At 42.5% G+C, this 25,542-nt stretch overlaps 1 protein-coding gene across 9 annotated transcripts in view; it reads right to left on the reverse strand.

Annotated features, from left to right (window-relative positions):
- Window positions 1-25,542, reverse strand: part of LOC124883862 (chloride channel protein 2-like) — a 231,731-nt gene that overhangs the window by 98,704 nt on the left and 107,485 nt on the right. For all 9 annotated transcript variants that reach the window (XM_047391271.1, XM_047391276.1, XM_047391272.1 and 6 more), the window contains 4 exons: window positions 18,089-18,220; window positions 17,301-17,429; window positions 13,080-13,213; window positions 4,267-4,344 (listed from right to left, as the gene is read on the reverse strand). In XM_047391271.1, the coding sequence (XP_047247227.1) occupies window positions 4,267-4,344; window positions 13,080-13,213; window positions 17,301-17,429; window positions 18,089-18,220 (473 nt within the window). The remainder of the gene's footprint in view (window positions 1-4,266; window positions 4,345-13,079; window positions 13,214-17,300; window positions 17,430-18,088; window positions 18,221-25,542) is intronic.

A 25,542-nucleotide genomic window follows, 5' to 3' on the forward strand; every position in this document is an offset into this window, starting at 1 on the left:
AACAGAGTTAAACAGGTAGATAACAAATGATTAAACTGTGTGAATCAGCGCAGCCTTTTCAGCATTTACACTCAATCACCTCACATTTACAGATCTGAATAAAAACATGTTATGCAATGAGGTCCATCTAGCCCTCTACAAATAATGACATTCTCCACATTCATTTGAGGCACTCATCCCAGTTTTCTTTATTTTTGTAAGCACAGCACTCTGAAAAGAAAAGCTGCTTGTTCACAGCCCACAGGCTGCATTAGCATACTGTACTGGAGAGGGCCAGCTACAGCTGCAGCGGGCCACTTCGGTCATGCAGCACACTCTTTAGATTAGAATGCTATAAAATGCAGCACTTGGCTCTTTAGGGACGAGGAGTCACTAGTAGGAATATTAGATGAAAACCATGTAATGGTAATGTCTGAAGTACAATGCATGTGAAGACGGATAAATAAAGAGACAAACAGCAGAGGAACACAAAGTTTTAAATGACAGCAGAAATATAAGAATACTAGTGAAATATTTTTTTATTACTTTTTTGATTCCTATGCTAAAGTACATCATAAAATAATTTAAACTGCTGCTGGGTCTCATTAAATAAATCCTGACAACTGATTGGTTACCTTGCTGAGCAACTTGTATTTCTGCCACCCCCCCTCCCCTCCACTTTGAGCCCGATACAACTGACCCCGGTAGACCCACTCCCTCCAAGCAGCCGTGGACGTATGAATATATTTGGGGTTGTATGTACACCTTTACCCCTGTGTTAACTAGAAATATCACAATAAGGAACTTCTTAAAAGAATCCCCTGAAACTAAACAAATGTAATGAACATCTAAATCCAGATAATTGCTCTGTAATGACATCAAACTGTCTTTTATGTCACTGAATCCAACACCAGATCCAGCCATCTGCTATAAGTCTCCCTTGTCTCCTATTGAGTCAGTGATGCTGATGAGTTAGAACTATTAATGTGTGGAAATATGCCCTTTGGGTTTATTATCACAAAGATGTATGACTACAGTGGTTGGAAATAGATTTGGGATGTGTGTCTGCGTGACCTGAGTCATGTGCTACTTTGACATCGCTGTTGAGGCGGACGTAAACATACAGAGATAGGTAAGTTACCTCACTGATGAAAATCCAAAAATATTTCCACTGGGAACCTAATTTCAAGCCCAGCATGGAACTGGGTTTTTGATCACAGAGTTTTCATCAATAAATTGAAACAATGACAGAAAAAAAACTTTTCTATTCTCTCCTTTCCAAGTCAAGTTTATTTATATATCCACAACAATTTCAGATGTAATCATCCTTTATGAGGTCATTCACATTGTTGGGGAGTCAGATGAACATCAGTTTTAGACATAAATACTTCACTGAATCATTCTTTCATTGATGTTTTTATTTTCTAAAATGGTCTTCTAGAACAGCTGTTGACAACATTCAGTCTCTGTTTCAGTGACAGTACAATAGCACCAACCAACAATCTCTTGGAAACACCTCGATACCAACAAATATCCTTTAACTGGGTTTGTTTTTGCTCTTTTGTCAAAAACAAACGGAGATCCCAGCGCGTGATCTTTGTTGGTCACGCGCTGTGCCACGTTTGGCACCAACAACTACTTCTGGATTCTTTGCTTCAGACAAGAATTTATGGTTCAATCAGTTACAGCCGTCATGCAGGTCCTATAGAAGCAGACCAGACCATTATACTACCACCACCATGTTTGATTGTTGCTATAGTTTTTTTCTAAAATTCTGTGTTCGTTTCACACCAAATGTAACAGCTCACGCACACCTTCTAAACACTTCCAACTTTTATCTCATTATTCCATAAAATATAAGTCTTTGAGATAATCAAGGTACTTTTTTGGCAAATAAAAAACAGCCTTTATGTCCTTTGTTGGTCAGCAGTACTTTTTACTTTAGAACTTTTCCATAGATGCCATTTTGTCCAGTAACATCATGAAAACTGACCTTAACTGAGACAAGCAAGAACTGCAATGCTTTAGATGTTTTTCTGGGTTCTTTTGGGACCTCCTGGATGAGTTGGAAATGAGATCTTGGAGTAATTATTGTTTCATGACTGTTCTTTGGACAAGAGTTCCCACTGTGGTTCAATGTAGTCACAGTCTTAGAAATGCTTTTATAACCCCTTCCAGACTCATTAATGTCAATGTGTGGGTTTCATCCATTCTTGAATTTTTTTTTTATTCTGGTATGATGTGTAGCTTTTTGAGATATTGTAGCCTATGTTGTCAGAGAGGTTTTACTTAAGTGAATCTTAATTCTAAAAGTCTGGCAGAAATCAGATCTGGGTGTGAATCGTTAAACTGAACTCCACAGTCTAAAAATGTGTTTAATGACAGTTAATTGATTATTTAATATAGGAGGGCAGTAACTTTTCCACATGGGGCCAGGTTGGTTTGGATGCCTTTTTCCTCTTAGCAAATAAAATCATTTGAAAACTGCATTTTGATTTTACTTACTATGACTACATAGTAGATGCAAAGGGAGGAAGTTTTCAATTCAACTGCCCTCAGTACTGCTTTCAAACTCTCCCATTTCTCCAACACTTCATTCCCCAAAGAGAGGTGCTCACATCTCATCACAAGAAAAGACGAGAGTCAGAGAGACTCTCTGCTTCCTTTAAGATCCTATAGTGCTCTCCCAATGGATGAATCCCACACTTCCCATGCTGAACTGCAAATCTTTTAGAAACTTAGTTGGATACATGAAAAAAATGCAGCTTGGGGATAAATAAAGGGTAATTAAACATTTAGAAAATACATTATCGATGGATGTTGACTTTATGTAAAAGATACTAATGCCTAAGGGAGAGGGAGAAAATCTGCACTTTGAGTCTAAGAGAAAAGCTTTAATAATTTTGTGTATATCATGTAAGCAGAAAAAAAAACTGAATGTAAAACTATTGCACTGTATGTTGCAAAACTATTCGGCCCCCTTGAACCTCTTCATATTTTGTTATTTTGGAGCCACAAACGTTAATGTATTTTATTGGGATTTTATGTGACAGACAAGACAAAATAATGCTAGAGATAGAAATATTGTTATTTTTAAAATAGATCAAGCTTAGTGAGATTGGATAAAGGGTCTCAGTGAACATCAACTATCAAATCTTGCTACCAATGCACAATTGGATTAATGTCTGGATTATGAGTGGCCTATTGCAACACCTGAATATGCTTTGATCTAAACAATCTTATTGTAGCTCTGGCTGCATGTTCAGGGTTGTTGTCCTGCTGGAAGGTGAAACTCAGCCCCATTCAGAAGTCTTTGGCAGCCTCTAACGGGTTTTTTATAGGATTGTCCGATGCCATCAGCTCGGACCAATTTCTTTGTTCCTCTTGAAGAAAAGCATCCCCCACAGCATGATCCTTCCACCACCATGTTTCACTGTGGGGATGCTGAGCTTAGGGTGATGTGGAGTGTTATTTTTTCCTCCACACAAATAATCTTGCATGTAGACTAAAACATTAAACTTTGGATCTATCTGGGTGAAAAACACACTTCTCATGTGGCAAATTACAAAAAGGACTTCTTCGGGCAGCTTTCGACAATGGGCCTTTCTTGCTACTCTTCCATAAAGGCCATATTTGATGAGTAGGAGACTAAACTGTCATTTGAACTCTCCGTAGCTTCTCTAGAGATACCATAAGCCTCTTGGTTGCTTCTCTGAATAATCCTCTGCTTGTCGGGCCTGCTTTTTAGGTGGATAGCTCTGTCTTGGTAGGCCTGCACTTGTCCCATTGTCTTTCTATGTTAACATGATAGATTAAACAGAGCTCTGCGAGATTGTTCAATGCACTGAATGTTTTATAACCTAACCCTGGTTTAAATTTCTTCACAACTTTAGACTTTGTGGACTTTATTTCCCTGGTTTTTTATTGCTTGAGAACTTATGTTTTCACAATGCCTCCTACGTTTTTGTATATAGAAGCAAAGAAGGATAAAAATTAATGCACACTGAACTTTTAGGCATTTCATCTGTAAATATTTTTTAAAACCGTGTATCTTTATCCTTCTATAGCACAACTATGCACTGCCTTGTGGTCTTTCATTTTAAATCCCATTATAACAAAGAACTTATAATGAGACAAAATTTTAATAAGTTCAAGACGTATGATAGCTTCACGAGGCTAGAGTAATAGTAAAGTAAACATCATAATATTGTTAGCACCACCAATGAAACAGACTGAAATTAACTGAGCACAGAGTGAAATCATCATACCAGAATCTGATAAACTCACCTCATAGATTCCTCCAAACAGAGACATAAACTTGCTGAGGAGAGCAGCACACAAACTAGCGATGTGTACAAAGGGACCCTGACAGGAGGAAACATAAAAGACATGAGACAGATGCAATCACTTCAGGTTAAACACCACTTGAGCCTCCCTGTTTGCTCTGGGTCACATATGACAGCATGCAGAGGCTGTATGAAAAAATTAAAACATATCAACAACAAGGAAGTCTGCAGAGAATGTTAAAATTCAGAGGATGGAGTTCTAAGAGGAGCTGACGGGATTAAAAGTGAGAGAATTAGAAAGGGGGTGAACAAATAAAGAGGAGGAAGAGGCCTGCACTGCATCAAAATTACTGATGCTGCTGCAGGGTGTGTGTGCGTGTGTGTGTGTGTGTATCTGAGGAAATAAAGACTTCAGGTAAGCTATTCTTCACACTAGACCTTTATATCTCTGCACTGCTTAAAATACAGAAGCACTTACATTGCAATAAAATCTATTTAGACAATATAAACAACACATCTACACAGTAAAAGAATTCATCCTTTTTTTTCAAATATTTAGACACATTTCATGTAAGCTCCCAGTTCTCTTTACTCCAGATTTCACCTACTACTCTACACCTAAACCCAGCTAATACGATGAAAGAAATGTGAAAAGTAAGTGAGAGTTCATATTTTATTATATAGGGCATATATGCAGTGCTTCAAGAAGTGGAAAAGCTGCAAAAACAAAGAAATTTCCCTTGTGTCCAATTTAAAAGTTCCAGGCAAGTGCCTCGATGTGTGTCCAACTCAAATGCCAAATGTCTGACTCATACTGTGTCTTTTCCTGCACTATTAAGGGTCCTCCACTATGTTAAAAGTAACATACAGCCAGAGCATCTGAGGCAGTAACTGTAAATGCATTCAAAACTCCACAACCGCATATATGAATAATTTTGAATAACTATGCAGCTATACGTTCCTCAACATGAGTGTGAGCAGCCATTAGACCTATGACTCATAGGTTGGGGTTGGAGGCCAGGAGCAGGAACTGGACTTCTGTTTGGGGTCTGGGCTGGGGTTTGAAGTCGGGTCTTGGGGGATTCTGTCTCTCAGGACAGGGGTTGTTTCTGGATCTGTGGTCACCGCCATTTGGATCAACTGAGCAGTGACGGTGGAGCTAAGTTGCAGTGGCGGGGGGGACCCCTGTCCCCTCTCCGGATGGGCACAGGAGTCGTTGGGAGCCGGGATCGGAGCCGGGGGTCCGAGTCTGGGCCAGGGTCGTTCAGGTTTGGCTGGTGCTGGCACTAGTCTGGGCTGGTGCTGCCTGTCTCCACCCCGGAAGGAAGGGGACCACCTCCTGGGTCTGGGGGCTGGTTGCCCCTCTGGGGTATAGACTATGTATGGGGAATGTGAGTGAGTGTACGGCATCCATTGTTGTGTGTCTTTAAGTTGGGTGTGAGTGTTTGTTGGATGGGTGTGAGGACTTGTTATCACTCATGTAAAAACCTTGGGTTGCAAGGCACCTGCACTATGCCTTCCTCCCTGTGTGTGTGAGATCATTGTTATCTCTGTGTGAACCAGCCTCCTTTCCGTCTCACACACATACACCCTGTCTGAACTGTCTGTTGAACTGTGTATATAAATAAAGAGATAGGGTGTCAAAACTTTGTAGTTTCACTGCAAAGTGGGCTACCCTTGTCACAAGTAACTCTGACTGTATCGTTCTTACCTCTGAGTTGACTAAATAATACCTAACATTTATTGGTCCTTCGAAGCCGGATTAATTCAATAACCTTATTTCTCTTTGCTTTAACAGTGACTCTGGGATCCGTGGGGGAAGCCTGACGTCGAGCGAAGCACCGCTGCACAGCCTCCATTAGCCGGAGTGGCTGAAAGTCCCGGTGTGTGTGAATTCACACCTGGCCAGTGGGTTATTGCCTTCCTCTGCGCGGGGTGACTCTCACAGGGTCCAGAGAGTCACCAAGAAGTCAACTCCGAGGTGAGACAGTTTTAAAATACAGTTCATAGGAAAAGTACTTAACAGTCGTTGGTAGTGCGTCGCCGGTAAGGACGCTGCATTAGGATGGTTTTATTCCACCGTGAAAGGGATAGTGACAAATTTGGTACAATTCCGCCGTGAAGGGGATTAAAGAAAACGACTGAGGATTATTCTCCTGAGAGGGAATAGAGTAAGCGCTATATAAATAAAAGAAGAAAAGTACTTAAAAGTCGTTGGTAGTGCGTCGCCGGTAAGGACGCTGCATTGGGATGGTTTTATTCCACCGTGAAAGGAATAGTGACAAATTAAGGTAGGGCCCCGCCAAGAAGGGGGCCAAATAAAACGACTAAGGGTTATTCCCCTGCGAGGGAATAGAATAAGCGCTATACAAGTAAAAAGAACGGAGTAAATTGAGCTCATAAAATAACACCAAGTTAACTTAGAAAAAATTACAAGGTACCTGAAACTAACTGTGTGACTGTGTTGTGTGTGTATGGAGGACTAAGCATTTTAATAGAATCAGCAGGATTCTGCTAGTCCTGTGTTTTCTTTTGCCCAGATTAAAACTACGTACTGGTGACTTTGGAGATTCAGGTCGGATTTCATTCCAGAAAATTAACACCGCTGCGAATTAGTCGCAGTAGAAGGGCGTGTTAATGTCCTCTCCTTAAGTCTCATGCCAGTGACCTTTTATCTGGGACATTTATACTATAATTAAACTAACATAAAACATAAGGGGGAAGAAACAAAGTAAACTAATTGACTTAGAATGGGAGGTAAAGTTTATGGAGAACTAAGTAAAAGGAGCAGGTATGATCTGTCATAGATGGAATAAAAAATAAAAAACATGGGTTTTTGGGCAAATTAGATACAAAGGATGTCTTAAAATTACAAGGGGATCTAAAATTAGCAATAATGAAAACTAAAAAGAGAAAAATAACAAAGAACAATGGGGGAAGAACAGAGAAAAAGCTCTGATTTAACAGAAATATGTACACGATGGCATAAAAATACGGATTTTCAGGTAACTTAATTATCACTGAAATCCTAAAACTACACGGGGATCTTAAACTGGAGATTATGCATTCAAAAGATTCAAGAGACAATAAAAAACCTTGCCAGATTATAATTTCAAAGGGGACTTTTCAGTCCCTGAGTGCTCACAGTTGATAAACAGATTAAAACAAAAAGATGAATTAAAAAAACAACAATAAGAGCAGCTTTTAACTGACATAGCCATAATACTGAGGCCTTAAGAAAAGCACAGGAAAAAACTTTCAGCTTAACTGAAAACAAATAAAGGGGGGCGGACCGCCACCCATCCCAGGTTAGAATACCAAGGTAGCCCCAAATTATAAAGACTAAGAGGTGGTTTTAGAGGACGTGGTAAAATAAGTTAAAAGAGGAGGTGACAATGTGGACAACATGGAAACTGTCCAACTGGACAACCCAGTGAACAATGACTAGAGAAGGGAGAACAGAATGTTGTTAAAGAAGTAATCTGAGAGTAAAAGATTTTGTAGGCAAGCATTAGTGAGAAACAGGTGCTTTAAAAATCATTCTATGGTGTTATACTACCAACAATATCATGATAAAATGCAAAAGATTCATTTTACAGGGAAATAATTCCATATTTGGCTCAGATTTTGTGCATTCTTGATTTTTCCTCTTTGAGAGAAGTTAAATTTCAGCTCTGTGAAACGACCTTGACAAAGAGATGCAGCTGCCTGAAAACAAAGATAAAACTTCTGCAAACAGCAGAAGCCTGTCTCTGCTGAAAGGTCTGAAAAAAATTGTAACTCTACCTCTGCATGTGTCAAACTCAAGGTCCGCGGGCCAAAACCGGACCTCAGAAGTTTAGTGATTCTCTAGAAGTAGAGCCTTTTAATATGGTGATTGTGTGCTTGAATGTTATTTTGTCAATCAATAAGCAGTTTTGTCTACATTCTGCCACAATCTGCCTTTTGAAAATGTTTTGAATCTTGCTCTTTATGTATAAAAAAAAAAAATAAAAATCGGCTAAAGTCTGCAGACACAAAATGAACCTGGATTGAAGCTCTAACTAAGTTTATTTAATCTGAGATCCTCTCCAAATGCAACAGTATATGTCAGTCTACATGAGATACTAACAACTTCACCTACTGGTATAATATAAAGATCTGAGTGAATATGTGAAACAAACAATGATGAAAGTTTTTCAACAGTTGATGCTCATCCAGGAGGAAGACAGTGTTCCTAGGAAATGCAGCTCATTCATTAACAATCATTTTTTCTCCTATAGGTGGAAGTTTTGCTGACTAATCATAGGCTGGATCTATGAAACATTATGAGCACAGAACAAATGACCAAGGTTCTGACTGACTTATGAACCTCACTGACCTGACGATGATAACATGACACCCAACAGATAACACCTTTAAGGTGGATCCACTAAGACCACCTTATTGATTCTTGGTGAATAAAAAAAAAAGAATTGAAGCGTTCAAAACAGACCTTGTGGAAACAAAAGGGGTTATGAGGAAACAATGTGCATTTTAAGAATAATAGAAGTCAAATTATGTTCAAATTTTTGCAAATAAAAATTACTCTGACAGAAAAATAAGTAAGTAGTGTGTGAATGTGTGTGAATGGGAATGACTGATTTCATTGTAATGCATCTTTGAGGGACCTTAAAAGCGCTAATAAAGGTCTGATGTTCTGATTATCTTTGCCAAACTTATATCTTAATAAGGTTTCCAGAATCTTTTTTGAAAAATCATATAAAGATGGCAAAGGTTCTACCTGTATTAAAAATACTGATAACCATAGGAAAGTTCATAGATCTGTCTTCAATTTTTCCTAATTCTTTTACAAACAGGTTATTTAAACTTTCATGTGGCCAAATGTCTGTGTTTGACTTTCTGTTTTTGTGAAATAAATGTCTGTTTCATGTTATGTAAAAATTAGAGTCCTCAACATACCATAATAATATTAGGTCAGTTCTCTATGGTAAAACAAAAAGATTTTAACAGATGTTTAGACTTTTTCCAGTCAGGTTCAAAATGATTGAATTAGACTCAAACTTAACATAAGATGAAATGAACCTTAACAGAATTACTGAACTGGACTGAAATAGAGAAAACGTGAGTTAATTGAAACAAACTTTAGTTACTTGAACTAAATACAAAGCTGACTGAAACTGTATGTTGTATCTATAAAACTGGGTAAGATAAACTAAGATTATAAGATATAATATGCCCTTCATTTTTTTGTGTTCATCAGTGAGTGAGTTTTTATTTTTTATTTTTAATAAGAACTAAACCAAGCATTATTTATAATAATAGCAACTACCAAAAATATTGATCTCATTTTTAAATGTAATAAGGACTTACTTTATAAAATATAATAAAAAAGAATAATAAGAATTTGGAAAAACAGAGGCTTTAAACCTCTGCAGGAACAGCACTGACACTGTCAAAAGTGGATCCTAATACAGGAATCTGGAAGCTCATTCTGGCGTGGATAGTCAAAGTCCATCCAAGGACACATTTAGATGAGGCAGAGGGACAAATACAGGGCTTAGCTGAGAGCAACATGCATCCTGCCCTAGCTGCTGTCCCACCTGAACTATGGTCCCAATCATCAACTGATGTAGGGCTTATAAAGGGGTTCCCACCATACAAGGTTAAACTAATATCTGAAAAAATGCAATTAGTCCGTCAATACCCCTTCAAGCCAGAAGCTGAAGAAGATACTAAGCCAGTAATACAAGATATGTTGAAGTCAGGAATATTAAGAGAAGCACCTGACGCTACATGCAAGACATATCACACTGACATCACTATTATTATCACAGCCAAACATAACTCTAAAAAGATGTGCCTTTTAAATCCAAGTACTCTAATACCTACTGCAGAAGATGGAAAACCACATTCTTATAAAGCAAAAGTTGAAGAAGACACCAAACCCAGACAAGACATTTCTCAAACCCTTATACCAGATTCATGTGTTGTGTTTGTAGATGGCTCAGCATCTAAAGATGAATATGGAAAGAATAGAGTTGGTTATGCAATAACAACCATCGATAGGATAATAGAAGCTAAATCTCTACCCAATACATGCTCAGCCCAAACAGCAGAATTATATGCTGTCGTAAGAGCCTGCGAATTACATGAGGGACAAATACTTACTATATACACAGACAGCCAATACGTTTTTGGATCAGTACATCACCATGCTAAGATTTGGCAAAATAGAGGTTTTAAAACATCATCAGGGACAGAACTAACTCATTTCAACCTATTAAAGAGAAAATGTCAGATCTGCTATTTATAGACACAGACGTGCTGAAAGACGCCCAACAGTCAGCACCCAAGACAGAAATAAAGGCCTGGCTAAAGAGAGGAGCACAGAAAAAAGATGACATCTATCAGATAGAAGATAAACCAATCCTCCCAAAAAATTTATACAACACAGCAGCTACAGTGACACATTGGGAAGATCCACGTGTCAAGGGGGGAATATGTCACATCTGGTAAAGCATTAATGCTACACTATAAATATTTCTGACTATGCAAATCATTTTTGCAGATCATGCATAATTTGTTGCAAACACGGGGGAAGAAATATTGCCTAGTTGTAATAGATGAACCTAGTGACACATTTCTTCCCCACATATGGTATCCCACAGATTATAAGGTCAGATAATGGAACTCATTTTGTAAATAAATTAATAGATCTAAGTTCTAATGCATTAGGGTTTCAGTTAAAGATTAAGGAAAACAATGGAAGAAACAGGGAGGCCATGGCCCGAATGCCTATCCCTGGTTAATTATGGATGAGAATAACTCCAAATCAAACTGGTCTTACTCCATTTGCCACCTACTGTACATCATTGTATAACTCCACCCACTGTGTTCTGAGCCTGAGATCACGTGACACCAAGTTGCTGATGTGAATTTGTATTCTCAAAGAAATAGTACATGGCAGACCGTTTTCTCTGCCCTCTGACATGAATGAAATAGAGAAAGCACAACAGGAACCTTCATTAGCTGAGTGGATGAATAAAATGTTGCAGACAAAAGAAGAACAAATGTCCAGTGGTCTGCCGATAATCTCTGCTCCTATCCCACAGAATGAGGCCTGGAGACCTGGTCCTGATTAAGACACTCCACCGGAAGGATTGGAGCACTCCTTGGTGGAAAGGGCCGTTTCAAATACTCCTAACAACGCCCACAGCTCTGAAAATAGCAGAGAGGCCTTCCTGGATCCATAAAAGCCACTGTAAGCCAGTTTTGCCGTTACAGGAGCCAGATCAACCGACGGGGTAGCAGAGGAAGTCCGGGTTCAAAGATGGCCCAGCGTCTCAAACCGGTGAAGAAAACAGCTGATCTGCGCCCAATTATAAAATGGCTCTCTGTAACATGTGGACAGGACTGATAAGCCTGAGCTTAATTCTGGTAGCAGGACTCTTTCTCTATCTAAAGCAGGATCCACAGGAGGTGATACCGAACCAGAAGAGATGGACATCAGACGGGACCCATCTCAGAACACTGACGGAAGAACATGACGCACATCCATTCCTACAGAATTTCTGGTATTGTTCATGGTGGCATATGCAACACTGAACTAGGTAGAAATGCACAAAAATGAAGGGGACGATTATGATGACATGTTGTAAATAAATCACATCAAAAGCCTGAGTGTACTCATACATTGTATTTCATAAAATGACCTTACAGCAGAAAATCGAAAGAAGTTGTTGCTTAAGTGAAATGAGAAAAAGTACAATGATGACATAAACAGGGCAGATTTTTAAATTCCTTTATTATGTTTCACTGTTTTCATCAAGTATTATTCTTTTATTTTTATGATTTCAAGTATTATTCTTTTATTTTTATGATTTCAAGTATTATTCTTTTATTTTTATGATTTCAAGTATTATTCTTTTATTTTTATGATTTCAAGTATCATTCTTTTATTTTTATGATTTCAAGTATTATTCTTTTATTTTTATGATTTCAAGTATCATTCTTTTATTTTTATGATTTCAAGTATCATTATTTTATTTTTATGATTTCAAGTATCATTATTTTATTTTTATGATTTCAAGTATTAATCAACATTTAACTTTTAATGGTCGCCGAGGGCGGCGGGGCCGTATGAGTATTTCCCACAAAATATAATCTGTTTACCGTCCGTGGGTTTTCGCTCATACAAAGTATTTTTCTTACTCGTTTTTATATTAAATGTTTTTACTTGTGATAAAAGGAGGGACTGTTGGATGGGTGTGAGGACTTGTTATCACTCATGTAAAAACCTTGGGTTGCAAGGCACCTGCACTATGCCTTCCTCCCTGTGTGTGTGAGATCATTGTTATCTCTGTGTGAACCAGCCTCCTTTCCGTCTCACACACATACACCCTGTCTGAACTGTCTGTTGAACTGTGTATATAAATAAAGAGATAGGGTGTCAAAACTTTGTAGTTTCACTGCAAAGTGGGCTACCCTTGTCACAAGTAACTCTGACTGTATCGTTCTTACCTCTGAGTTGACTAAATAATACCTAACAGTGTTTTTATGTGTAGGCATGAGGGTGGCCAAATCCGTTGGGCTACTTCTTGGCACTCAGATAGCAATTCTGAGTGCTACTCTGACAAACAGGACAATTTAAAAAATAAAGTAAAATAAAAAATAACCTATGACTCATGCTCTGTGACTCAAAGATTCACAAAGTTGTCAGCTTTTGCTGCCCTTGCACTGTCTTCCTGTTCATAACCTGGTTCTGTTCGGGTCACAAACTGATGAATGCATTATGACAGGATGGTGATCTGTGCTTCTGTGTGTGAAAGTTACCTCCTTGCCCAGGGGCATGCCGCTGCCCAGGGCGCAGGTGAGCCCAATGACTTTGGCCACAAACGTTTTGAGAGTGAGATATTCCTTCAGCACCACCCCTCGTAGGATGGTCTTCATCTCAGGGATACCAGAACCTGCAGGACAGAAGAGAAGGCGCTTATGGCTGGACAGTCAGCTTTAAGTAAGGAGTAACTGTCATTTAAATTAGTTTCAAATAATCATTATTTATTTAAATATTTATGGCAAAATTGCAGAGTATTAACACTTTTCTAACAAGTTTCCTTTAATCATCCATCCAACGTATCAATGAGCCCATTCCTCACAGGGCCACTGTGGGTGACTATGAGGTCTGGTGGGGTTCGCTTTACTTTTAAAGTAAGGGGAAAATGGTAGATGATTCTTATTATTTTTTTTTTTACTGAAATCTAAAATGTAGTTTACATTTGTATTCAGCCCTCTGAAATCAAATCTAGCACCAGCAACTGCCTTCAGAAGTCCCTCCATTAGATACATACAGCCCACCCTAGTGTGACGTAATATGAATACTATACGAAAAAAGCTGTTTTGTAAAGAATATAGGAAGTCTTATTTGCAGTATGCCAGAAATCATGTAAGGTACAAAGCAGTGGTGGATGCTGGTCTTTTAAGGAGGGGAAGCTCAATTTCAAGATTGCTGATTCGCTCATTTTTCTGTCAATCAAAAAGGGATTCAGCCTCAGACAGATCATCCAATCGCTGAGCGTCCGGGCCAGCCGAGGCCAGACCACTGCCCCATAGACCCCCAGAGATGCTGAGCGTCCGATGGGCGAGACAAAGCCCAACATTTTTGTTTCGCTTTTGAACTCACTGTTTAAAGCGCTGTGAAGCTGCGGGAATGAGTGAGAGGAAAGCCACGTCATTACCAGTGATAAGAAGCTGATTCTGAACAAAAGTTGAGCACGTTGTAGCGCATATTTAGTCAATGATATGTACACACAACAGTATATATTTGATCACTTAAGTGTTAGAGCAATCGCCACTGGTACAAAGCAACCATATGGAAGATGGTGCATTGGTGAGTTGAGATCAAAATGTAAACTCTTCGCCGACATGGTGGAAGACTGGAAGTGCACATCACCCTGAGAACAAAAAAGTCAAACATGGTAGTAGCAGCATCATGCTGGAGTAATGTTTTTCTTCAGCTAGGACAGGGAAACAGATTAGACTGAATCAGATGATATATAGGGCTAAATACAGGGGAATTCTGGAAGAAATCCTGTTGGGATGAAAAGGACTTGAGACTAAGGCGGAGGTGCACCTTTCAGCAGGACAACAACCTTAAACATGTAATCAGAGCTACTGCAGATCAAACCATATTTACGTGGTAGAATGGCACAGACAAAGTCCAGACCTAAATCCACTTCAGAATCTGTGTCAAGACTTAAAAAATGTTGTTCAAAAACACTCTCCATCCAATGCCATTAAGCTTGACACCATCTTCAAAAGAAGAAAGGGCAAAGGTTTCAAACTCTAGATGTGGATAACTGCAAAGACCTGTTCTGCTCTGGAACAAGGAGCTGGTTAAGCACACAAATTAGTACCAAGAAATTAAGAGAATTAAATAGTTAAAATAAACATGAAAATATAAACTATTTGTAATTGAGCCACTTGGAATGCTATTCTATGCATCAACCTTGTAAAATAAAGTAAAACTTTGGAATATCATATAAAGTCATGCCTTGCTTGAAGTCATGAACCTTTATCCATCTGTTCCAGTTTCTATAGAATTTGTCACTTGGAGTTCAGAAAATATCTTTTTTATTTTGACAATTTCCAGATTTACTTCCTGCCAGTCTTCAACTGTAGCTGGTAGGTTATTGAGCCATGTCCTGCTTTCTTACTTGCAGCTAGGAAAATTCATAACTTCATAACATTCAGTTGGCATAGATATATGTTAACAGAATTAAGTGGTATTCCTAGGCAAACGTCAAGGTCAATATTTTATTAATACCGTGCCAATAAAGTTCAGTTGTGGGCAGTCCCAGAATATGGGATAATGGTTAGCGTCTCTAAATCCACAAATTCCTCCAACAATATATCCTAAATTCTTTTTAATTTTTCTTGTTGTGGCAACTTAAAATATTTTATAATCATATGTTCGCTCCAGTCAAAATAAACATGTTAAGGTCCATTAATACATATTTACTCCCATTCCCCCTGAGAAATCTGAATTCCTGCCTCTTTTCCCACTTTTCCTTCAAGTATACATTATTTTCCTCTTCAGCAAAGCCTAAAGCATCAAAAATGCTTGTGATTGGTTATTTTGATCAGAGTTTTAGTAGCTAAACTCAGGATGCAAGCAAACTTTTTCTCTGCTGCGGGTACCAGAAGGAATCTCTTTCAAATGTATGTTCATCTTTCAGAACCTGAAAGCAAAGGAGTCGGCCCTTATGTGTAAATGAGAAGTATGTTTTGAGTCAAGTTTTTTTTATTCAGACTTTAAATCCTCCATCTCCTCTGTTCAGAGGAAACTCTGCACCATTAGCACATCACATATACAGATATATCATGTTTTGTAGCTGAAAATCCTTAACAACTTTTGCCACATTGAATTCAGACATTGCTTCTTTCACCCTCTTTCCCAAAAATCAGTTTCTGTGATTTTATGACAAAAGGCAACAAGTGCAACGACTTCCCATTATGCATCTCAGAGACATTTACTGTTCCTTCATCATTATCACCTCATGTTTGATCTAGGAAGCTTTAAGCAAGATAGATATTCCTCTGGCTCCACCCTCCCCTCCCTGTATTCCGCTACAGTGCAGCAGAGGAAAAAGCTTTCTACTGGATAAGCCTTCGGATTCTCAGGAGTACATCCATCTCATCAGCCTCCGTTAGTGAGAATCAGGTCTCCTTCTTACCTGCAGGTACTTACATACTGCGCTGTGCTGCATTCAAATAAACCAAACCTGAATGCCAGGACACAGTGATGCATTCAGAAGACTAGTGGGGGATTCACTCTCTTTCCCCAAACACGTAGAGAAACAGAGAAGACCGGCTAGGGAACCAATGTGAGGTTTTCTGACAGAAGGTTTTTGCTTCAGATAAATCAACAGGTACACTACAGACAGTTCCAGTCAGAAGCTTCATATGCAGTCATCATGGGCATTATGTTGTTAAAGAAAGGCTAAATGATGCATCTAAACCACTTTTTTCCAGCAGACTGATCATACAACATACATGAATTCTAAATCTGACTGTAAATGTAACCCCAGTAAGAAGGAAATTTATTAGGATGAACACGAACAACATAGAAACTATCAAAGCCTCAGCCTGCTATGACCTGAAAACTACTGGAACACCAGTCTTTCTGTCCACATCGAAGCCAGTTCTATGTTGCCTAGGAAAGAGAGGATGCAGACCATGAAACAAGCCCCTGCTCCAACATCGATTATAATCTGCAGCTGCCCAAAAGGACAAACCAAATGCCTTGTAGAGAAAGGTTTTATGATAAGATGAGGAGATTGGTTTATCTGGCAACAATGACAAGAAGAATGTTTTGAAGGAGTCACATTGAGGTTTCAGACCTAAGAACACTGCACCAACTGTCAAACATGGAGGTGGCAGCATCATGCTGAGGGGCTGTTTCAATGCCAGTGGAATTGCTGCATCACTCAAAGAGGAGGGAATAATAATGATTGAGGACTTCTTCCAAATTCATAAACCTCCCCTTTAATTACCAGCTTTAGGGATGGTAGTGGGACACAAATGGGTGTTCCAAAAGGACATTGACCCAAAACATCCATTAGAACTGGTCTGAAATGTTGAGGACAGTAGTTAAAGGTCCAGTGTATGAACAATTCAAATGAGCTCTAACATTTCTGATAAGAGTGGCCAAATATCCAGACACAAGCTTGTTGATGGCAACAAAAGGTACGAGGTTGATTTGCAACTTATTAAGGGTCATTTGTCCAAATATTAATGGAGGTGACTCCATGAACTGCATATTAACTGGTAAATAAATCTTACAAATAATAAACCAGCAGTGAAATTCCAGTCAAATCTTAACACTATTAACAGGTCCACACAAATCTTTCATGTTCAGTAAAAAGCAAGGTGCTTACGTTTCCAAATAGTTCTAAATAAATGTTGAGAGTTTCTTTATGTTCATGTTCTGAAAGGCCTGTGCTGCTTTCCTGTCCTGTTTGTATGTTCTGTTTCATGCCTTTGTGTGTGCCATACCAACAGCCTGCGGGGCGAGGATCTGAGTGAAGCCGGCAGAGAAGGTGATCAGGACCACCGGGTAGGTGACCCAGGCCAGATACTGCAGGAACACGTTACTGTCCAGACCACCATACATCCAGGTTTGTGCTGTGGAAACACACACAGGTGGGGCCAGAGAAGGCATGTTACAAAACAACAATTTTAAGGCAGCAGCGCAGATATTCATGCAAGGTTAGATTGTGTGGGTGAAAGGGTCTGAAACCTACGGCCCTGGAGCTTTGGACCGTAAAAGTTTGCCTTTTAGAAACTCTCCCCACACTATAGTACCCTTACAAGATAATTCCTATCACTTTGAGCAGCACATCATTATTCTAGGCATCACCCTCCACTGGGTTTCCTATAGGCTCAAGGGTAACTAAAATATTTTAAAAACTCTTCTGTTTACGTAATCATGATGGATACGAGTTTAGACCTTTGGGAGAGATGTATCATGTTCATTCAGAGTGAGTCAGACATTTATTTCCATCTACCTTAACTAATGTAGGTCAGTCTATTCCTGTTACTTACTCAGCAATAAAGAGAGCAGCTTGTAACATAATTTCAAAGTAAAGATGACTTGTGTTGGCAGACCAGAAATGGTTCTCCATTAGAGAAAAACTACATTCTCAGTGTTTTAAATCGGTTGTCGAGGCTCAGCTTTCTGATCAAAGATCAGAGTTTAATGAGGACTTCATCAAAGTTTCCCTCTGAGCTTGAAATCAGACGAGTGGAGCATTTAGTAGAAAACAACTCCTCTTATCCCTCACCTTGTTGGCAGACAGCGATGCAAAAGTCCATAACCCAGCTGACAAGGGCCATGACCAGTCCAAGCAGTATCAGGAAGATCCAGTCCTCCCCAACCCGTGAGATCAGGAATTTCTGGCAACGAACTGTGCAGACTGTAGGAAGACAACATAACATGTTAGCAGAGAGCCATTACCCAGATCATAGCTGTCTTTCAGCCCAGGAATTAGTTGGTACTGAAGTAAGCATTCCCAGAGAGCAACATCTAAACTGTCCCCACATTCTGTATATGAAGGTTTCCAATCAGTGGACCCAACTCACTGAGAAACTGGTGGCCTGAAGTCTACTTATTAACTTAAAAGTTTTATTTTAAAGGTTCGGCATTTCATAACTCTGTAGTTCTGCTCTGCTTTTGTAAAAATGTGGGTATGAAATACAGCTGTGTGCTGAAGGACATATCCAGCTGACCATGTGACCCCCAGAGCCTGCTAGTTTTGTAACAGAATTTTAGATTTAGTACTCAGACATATAACATCAGTTAGTTTGGATGATCAGTGGTCCTAATCTGTCAGAATTGTCTTGGCATCAGAACCAGAATAAATGAAAATAAGGTGTAATATAGTTTCCATGAAATATTATTCAATTAAATTACTCAACATTTAGATTTCTATGACTCTTTACAGTGCCTTGCAAAAGCATTAAAACCCCCATTAACTTTTTCAGATTTTGTCACATTAAAACTTTAGGTTAAGGATTTAACCCCGGTTCTCTGAAACATGAGAGGTATCTCACTATGGGACACGCCTCCGGCGCCTGTCCCCCAGAAACTCTATTACATTACGCCAGTCTTGACTGGCAGGCGGAAGTGACGTCCGCTCCCATGGGAGGGACTTCCTCCCAGTATAAAAGTCGACGTCACGTAGGTGATCTTCAGTTTAATAAGCACACCTCTTCCTCACTCTCTGCAAGGAGGGTTATCTGGTGAGATACCTCACTCATGTTTCAGAGAACCGGGGTTAAATCCTTAACCTAAAGTTCTCTTTCAACATTCGTTTCGGTATCTCACTATGGGATATTTCTGCTCCCGTATTGCCAGATAAGCTCACTCGAAGACCAACAGATTGCATCTTGCATTCATGGCAATGTGGAACCCACACCCAGAACCGTGTGAGCCAGTGTGGGCCTGGTGACATCCAGTTTATAGAACCTAGTGAAGGTGTGAGGGGTCGCCCAGTTGGCAGCCTCACATATTTCCTCCACAGGTATACCCTGGAACAATGCCCAGGATGATGCCACACCACGAGTGGAATGAGCCCGCAGACCTGCAGGGGGTGCAAGGCCTCTGCTCTCATAAGCCATAATAATAGCCCCCACTACCCAATGCGAAAGACGTTGCTTTGTGAGAGGCTTTCCTTTATGTGATGAAGCCCACGACACAAACAGCTGCTCTGATTTACGAAAATCTGCTGTTCTTTCTTTTCACATATAACCGCAGAGCTCGTACTGGGCAGAGCGTATGCAGTCGTTCATGCTCCTGAGAGGAGAATGGTGGTGGGTAGAAAGCCATTAATTCAAGGGCACGGCATGGCAGAGCCGTAGCAACCTTAGGTATAAAGGCAGGATTAGGTTTCAGTAAAACCCTTGACTCACCCAGAAACTGCATGCAGGACGGGTTAACTGAGAGCGCTTGAATGTCACTCACACGCTTAGCAGAAACCAGAGCAATCAATAAGGCCGTTTTAAAGGAAAGCACTTTGAGCTCAACCTGCTGCAACGGTTCGAACGGTGCACGTGACAACGCATCGAGTACCATAGGTAAATCCCATGAAGGAGTGAGGCTCCTCGACACTGGACGGAGCCGTCGTGCACCTTTCATGAATTGACACACCAGGGGGTGCTGCCCCACTGTTTTGTCACCAAAGCCAACGTGACAAGCTGAAATAGCAGCCAGGTACACCTTCACAGTGGAAAAAGCCAAGCCTTTATCCAACAGTGCCTGCAGAAAAGTTCAAACGTCCGACACAGGGCTTTGCATTACGCTCACCATAGGGTTTGCGCACCAACCCACGAATGCCTGCCATTTACCCTCATACACGTTACGCGTGGAAACGGCCCTTGCATTTTGAATTGTGTCAATAACGCTCTGGGGAAGCCCACTGGCAGCCAGATTTAACCCCTCACAGGCCAGGCCCATAGGGCCATGCGCTCTGGATGCGGATGAAATATTTCTCCGCGTGCATGCGTCAGGAGATCTCTGCGGAGGGGAAGCCGCCATGGCTCGCCGTGTAGCATCTGAAAAATCTCCGCTAGCCAATGTTTCCCTGGCCAGCGGGGAGCTATCAGAATGAGTGAGTGTTTTCCCTCTCGCACCCTGGCGAGAGTAGGAATGATCAGTTCCAGCGGGGGAAAGGCGTACAGTAAGGCCGGCGGCCATTTGTGCGCTAGAGCATCCAGCCCAAGCGGAGCTTGTTGCTCTGTCAGTGAGAAAAACATCAGACACTGAGCATTTTCCCCTGATGCGAAGAGGTCGACCTCCACTTGGCCGTACCTCTTCCATATCTGGGTCATCACCTCGCTGTGGAGTTTCCACTCTTTGTAGCGGGGATTGCCCTTTGACAGCAAATCCGCGCCTCTGTTCATTACCCCTGGCACGTGAGTCGCTCTTAGCGACAGCAAGTGTGAGCTGGTCCAAATTATCAGTCTGTATGCCAGCTCGTGTAAATGACGTGAACGCAGACCCCCCTGTCTGTTGATGTAAGCAACCACTGTTGTGTTGTCCGTTCTGACCAAAACATGGTGCCCTTTGATAAAGGGCAGAAAGTGTCTCAGTGCCAGCATCACGGCCAGGAGTTCCAGACAATTTATGTGAGCTGTCTGTGTTTGTGGACTCCAAACACCGTTTACCATCATCCCCTCGTGAGTGGCTCCCCAGCCTGTCAGCGAGGCATCTGTGGTAATGACCTTCCTCGTCAGGATGGTTCCCATGGTAACGCCGGTGTTGAGAAAACCGGGACGCTTCCACGGGCTCAGCGCGCGTGCACATATGAGAGAAACCAGGACGCTGCGGTGAGCATGGCGTGTGGGGCTCAAGCTGAGTGACGCCACCCGCCTTTGAAACGGGCGCATGTGTAGACGGCCGAGTGTGATGACCGCCAGCGCAGACGCCATCAGACCCAGCAGTCTGAGGCATAACCTGAATTTCACCTGTGTGCCTCTGCGAAAGAGTGCCAGACAAGCCTGAAAGGCTTTTACTCGTTCCGCTGAGAGGCGCGCTCTGAACTCGACTGAATTTAGGGACAGGCCAATGAAGGTGATTGTTTGTACTGGGGTTAAAATGCTCTTTTCCCAGTTTATTGTGAATCCCAGGGCTGTCAGATGTAAAGTAAGCATCTCGGCATGTGTCCTGAGCTCCTCTAAAGACTGAGCTGCAATCAGCCAATCGTCTATATACGTCGCCAGACGCATCCCCCTTTCCCTCAGAGGCGCGATGGCTGCCTCGGTGCATTTCACGAACACACGTGGGCTCAGTGAGAGGCCAAAAGGAAGTACCAGGTATTCGTATATCTCTCCCTGAAACGCAAATCTGAGGTATTTTCTGTGAGGGGGGTATATAGGGATATGGAAATATGCGTCTTTCAAGACTATGGAGACAAACCAGTCTCCTTGACGCGCAAACTTTATCAGAGCTGCGTGTGTTAGCATCCTGAACGAATACCGTCTCAGATATGTGTTCAGAGCCCGCAGATCCAATATCGGTCGCAGATCCCCACCCCTTTTCGGCACGAGAAAGTATCTGGAGTAAAACCCGTCTCTGCTTTGCTCCTGCGGTACCAGCCGGACAGCTCTTTTGTGCTGCAGGGAAATTATTTCCTCTTGCAGGATGCGAGCGGACTCTCCCCGGGCGTATGACTGTACTATGCCCTTGAAACAGGGTGGGGCTGTCACAAATTGGAGCCTGTATCCCTTGGATACAGTCTTTATCACCCAATCTGACGCTCCACACGCTCGCCACAGCTGAGTGTTGTTTGCCAGTGGACCTAAAGGTGCTTCCGTGTAAACACTGCGCAACACCGGCTGAGGGATCTGCTGTTCCGCTACAACTGCCAGCTGCGCTCGTCCCAGGTCTGCTTCTTCCACAGAAAAAACAGCCTGCTGTGCTAGAGGTAGGGTGAGAGCTCCCCCTTGAGGCCTCATGTGCAGCTGTGGCAAGGGTGGAGCGGGAGCTCCCCCTTGTGGCCTCATGTGCAGCTGCACGTCCTGTCCTTGTGTTATTTTTAACATATTTTTCATGTTTTTTTGTTGTGCCTGCGCCCTCGGCTCCAGGCCTGGATGCGTGCCAGAAAACAACTTTATTGAACATGTTGTGAAGGGGGAAGGTTGTGTTTTTAGACACTGGCATGTGTTTGTGCACTGGTGTGTGCTTTCTGGCCACAGCTGCGGCTCCACTGAGCTCTCGGTGGCTTTGATCCTCCTCCGCTTCGATCGGCTCTGAACGATGAGCTCCAACGTCGGCTCTGCAGGCCGTTTGAGTTGCCTTGAACGTGGCGTTCTGAACTCGAACTGGGACAGGATGTGTCCTGGTAGGGGGGGTGCAGGTGTCTGGCAGATCCTGCTCTCCCACCCCGAAGACGGCTCCCTAGGTAGCGCGCCTCTTTTTCTTTGCGCTCACAGTAGCGGAAGGGGTCGCTTGGTTTCCCGGCGTCGTCGGGGGAGCGAATGGCTTCCTTCCCCAAGCACCTTTGAGCTCGGTTTGTTTCCCACGGTCCGCTGACTGCGGCTGAGGCTGGCGTTTGGGGATGCGGTAGGCCGGTCGAGCCGCCGCTTGAGCGAACGGCACACGGGGTGCTGGAGGGGGAGGAGGCTGCGCTTTCCTGGGCAGACACAGCTTTAGCGCTTCACCTTCCCTCTTCTTTTCCTCACAGCGTTTTTGCATGGCTGCCACAGTGGGTCCGAATAAGCTCTTCGGGTCCACGGGGGTGTCGAGGAGCTGGTTCTTTTCCCTCTGAGACAGGCTAGACTGGTTCAGCCATCTAGCTCTCTCCTGAGTGACCATCAGGGCCATGGCTCTCCCGGATGCTTGGACAGCACTTCTGTGGAGACGCAGGCATAGGTCTGTCACCATGCACAACTCGTCCCACAAATCGGCCATCGGTGTGCCAGTCATCTGCTCCTGTAATTCCGCTTGGTAAGCGAGGAGAAGAGACGAAGCGTTTAAGGCTTTAACAGATGCAGCCACCACCTTGTAGCTTTTCTCATTCAGAGTGGACTGAAAAGGGTCAGCTTTGAAGGGAAGGGTGGGTCCTGCCGCTGTCATGGCTGACTTTTGCGATGGGTGCAGGTGAGATGCCAGCAGAGGTTCTACGGTAGGCAGATGTGAAAAACCGCCGGCCTCCATGCCCGTCCAGTCCAGCGCCGACCCTCCCAGGGCGGGGTTCTTGGCGGTGAGAGGATTGCTCCAGGACCGGGTCGCTTCCTCGAGGCACTCGGGAAAGACCGGCAACAGCTGTCTGCCGGAAGATTTGGCTCTCGGAAGCCGCTTCCCCTCATATTGAGATGTGGTAGTTTCGGTGAGGGTTTCCGGCCACTCGATGCCCAGCTTCTTTGCTGCCCTTCTGCAGACATCATGCAGGTCCGTTGCAGTCGGGTTTGGGGAACCGCAGCGGCTGGTATCATCCGTCACCGAGGGCTTTGCAACCGACTGGATGGCATAAGGCCCGCAGTCCAGCTCGTCGTCGTCAGACCCGAGACTGATGGACTCCATTTCAGATTCGAACTCGGCATTAGAGTACTGAAACCTGGAAGTGCGGCCTCGTCTTCTTCTGGGTCAGTCAGTGGCGCGACAGCGTCGAGCTGATCACCCCAACTGGCTCCAGCCAAAGTGGGCTCTCTCTCATCAGTACCAGGAAGCTCCGGTGGCGGGGGATTGGCTACCCCCATCATAGGATCAACCTCCGACAGGCTAGCTTGGCGTGCTAGCCTGCGCCGACGAGACTTAAGGGAGAGCCGTGCACAGTGCTCGCAGCTCGCCGGTGACGCCAACGCGTCCTGGGCATGTTGCAGCCCCAGACACGAAGCACAGACAGAGTGGGTATCTGCCCCAGCTATGAGATTGCCACATGTGCAGGTTCTAGATGGTGGCTTGACTCTGTTCATGGTGAGAACGAGTGCAAGTTACACAACTTCTTAAGCACCGTTAAGGTTGCAGCTAGTTTGGTGACCAGTTGCAGCGCTGCTGTTTGGCGACAGACCAGCGTTGAAAGGGACTCAGAACAGTCGAGCACAGTTATTGAGAAGCGCTCGGCGACCAAGTTGTTAGCTCGCTCTGTGAACAGTTAAGCTAGCTCAAGTTACTGTAATGACCGTCTGAGAGGTGCTTCTGGGAGCGAGAAGAGGTGTTAGACTGAAGATCACCTTCGTGACGTCGACTTTTATACTGGGAGGAAGTCCTCCCATGGGAGCGGACGTCACTTCCGCCTGCCAGTCAAGACTGGCGTAATAGAGCTTCTGGGGGACAGGCGCTGGAGGCGTGTCCCATAGTGAGATACCGAAACGAATGTTGAAAGAGAACCACAAACTATGTATTTAAGTAGGATTTTATATGAAAGACCAACCTGGAATAGCATAAATTTGGAAGTGAAAACGATACACGGGTTTCAACATTTTTTGCAATGGGTAGCTGTGTTAAGAAGGGGATTGAAATCTGTGCCCATTCTTCTCTGCAAAATAGCTCAGGCCATGTCATGCTGCATGGAGGGCATCTCTGAGAAGAGCTTTTTTGATAGGTTCAGGTCTGGATTTTGACTGGGCCATTCTAACATGTGAACATGCTCTGAGTTAAACCATTTTATTGCAGCTCTGGCTGTATGTTCAGGGTATTTGCCCAGTACGTTTCCCCCAGTCTCAAGTCATGTGCAGCCTCCAACAGGTTTTCTTCCTTGATTCCCTCCAACACCTTCCCTGGTCTGGTGCAGAAAAGCCTTCCCACAGCATCATGCTGCCACATTTCACCGCAGGGATTGTTTGTTGTGTCTTTTTTGCAGCGCTAGTTTTCCCACCATGCAGAGTTTTGAATGTGGTTGTCATCTGGCAAAAATTTGGAAAACGTCTGAGTGTGAATAGTCTTGCAAGGCTTGATCATATGAGGCACAGGTAAATATACTGTACTCAAATAAGAACTAATTCCCCTCCGGTACACTTTATAACACAAACAGAATTACTAATCATGACTAATTGCTGGAACTGAACATTAGCCTGATAGTGAAATAGAGCTGTCGCATTAGGATGTGCTTGCACAGTCACATTTCTACTGCCTAATGTCTAAACCTGGGCTTCCCTTTTCTCTTCAGCAGGGAAAACACCTGACGTTTAAAAAAAATATTGGCCTATCTTTCAGCAAGTTTCAATTACCTAAAAAAAATAAATCCATTTATACTCTTTTAGTAGAAGAAAATGGCAAAATCAATAGCCTGAGTGCAGC

Source organism: Girardinichthys multiradiatus, chromosome 18, assembly GCF_021462225.1.
Source record: "Girardinichthys multiradiatus isolate DD_20200921_A chromosome 18, DD_fGirMul_XY1, whole genome shotgun sequence".
Lineage (NCBI taxonomy): Eukaryota > Metazoa > Chordata > Actinopteri > Cyprinodontiformes > Goodeidae > Girardinichthys > Girardinichthys multiradiatus.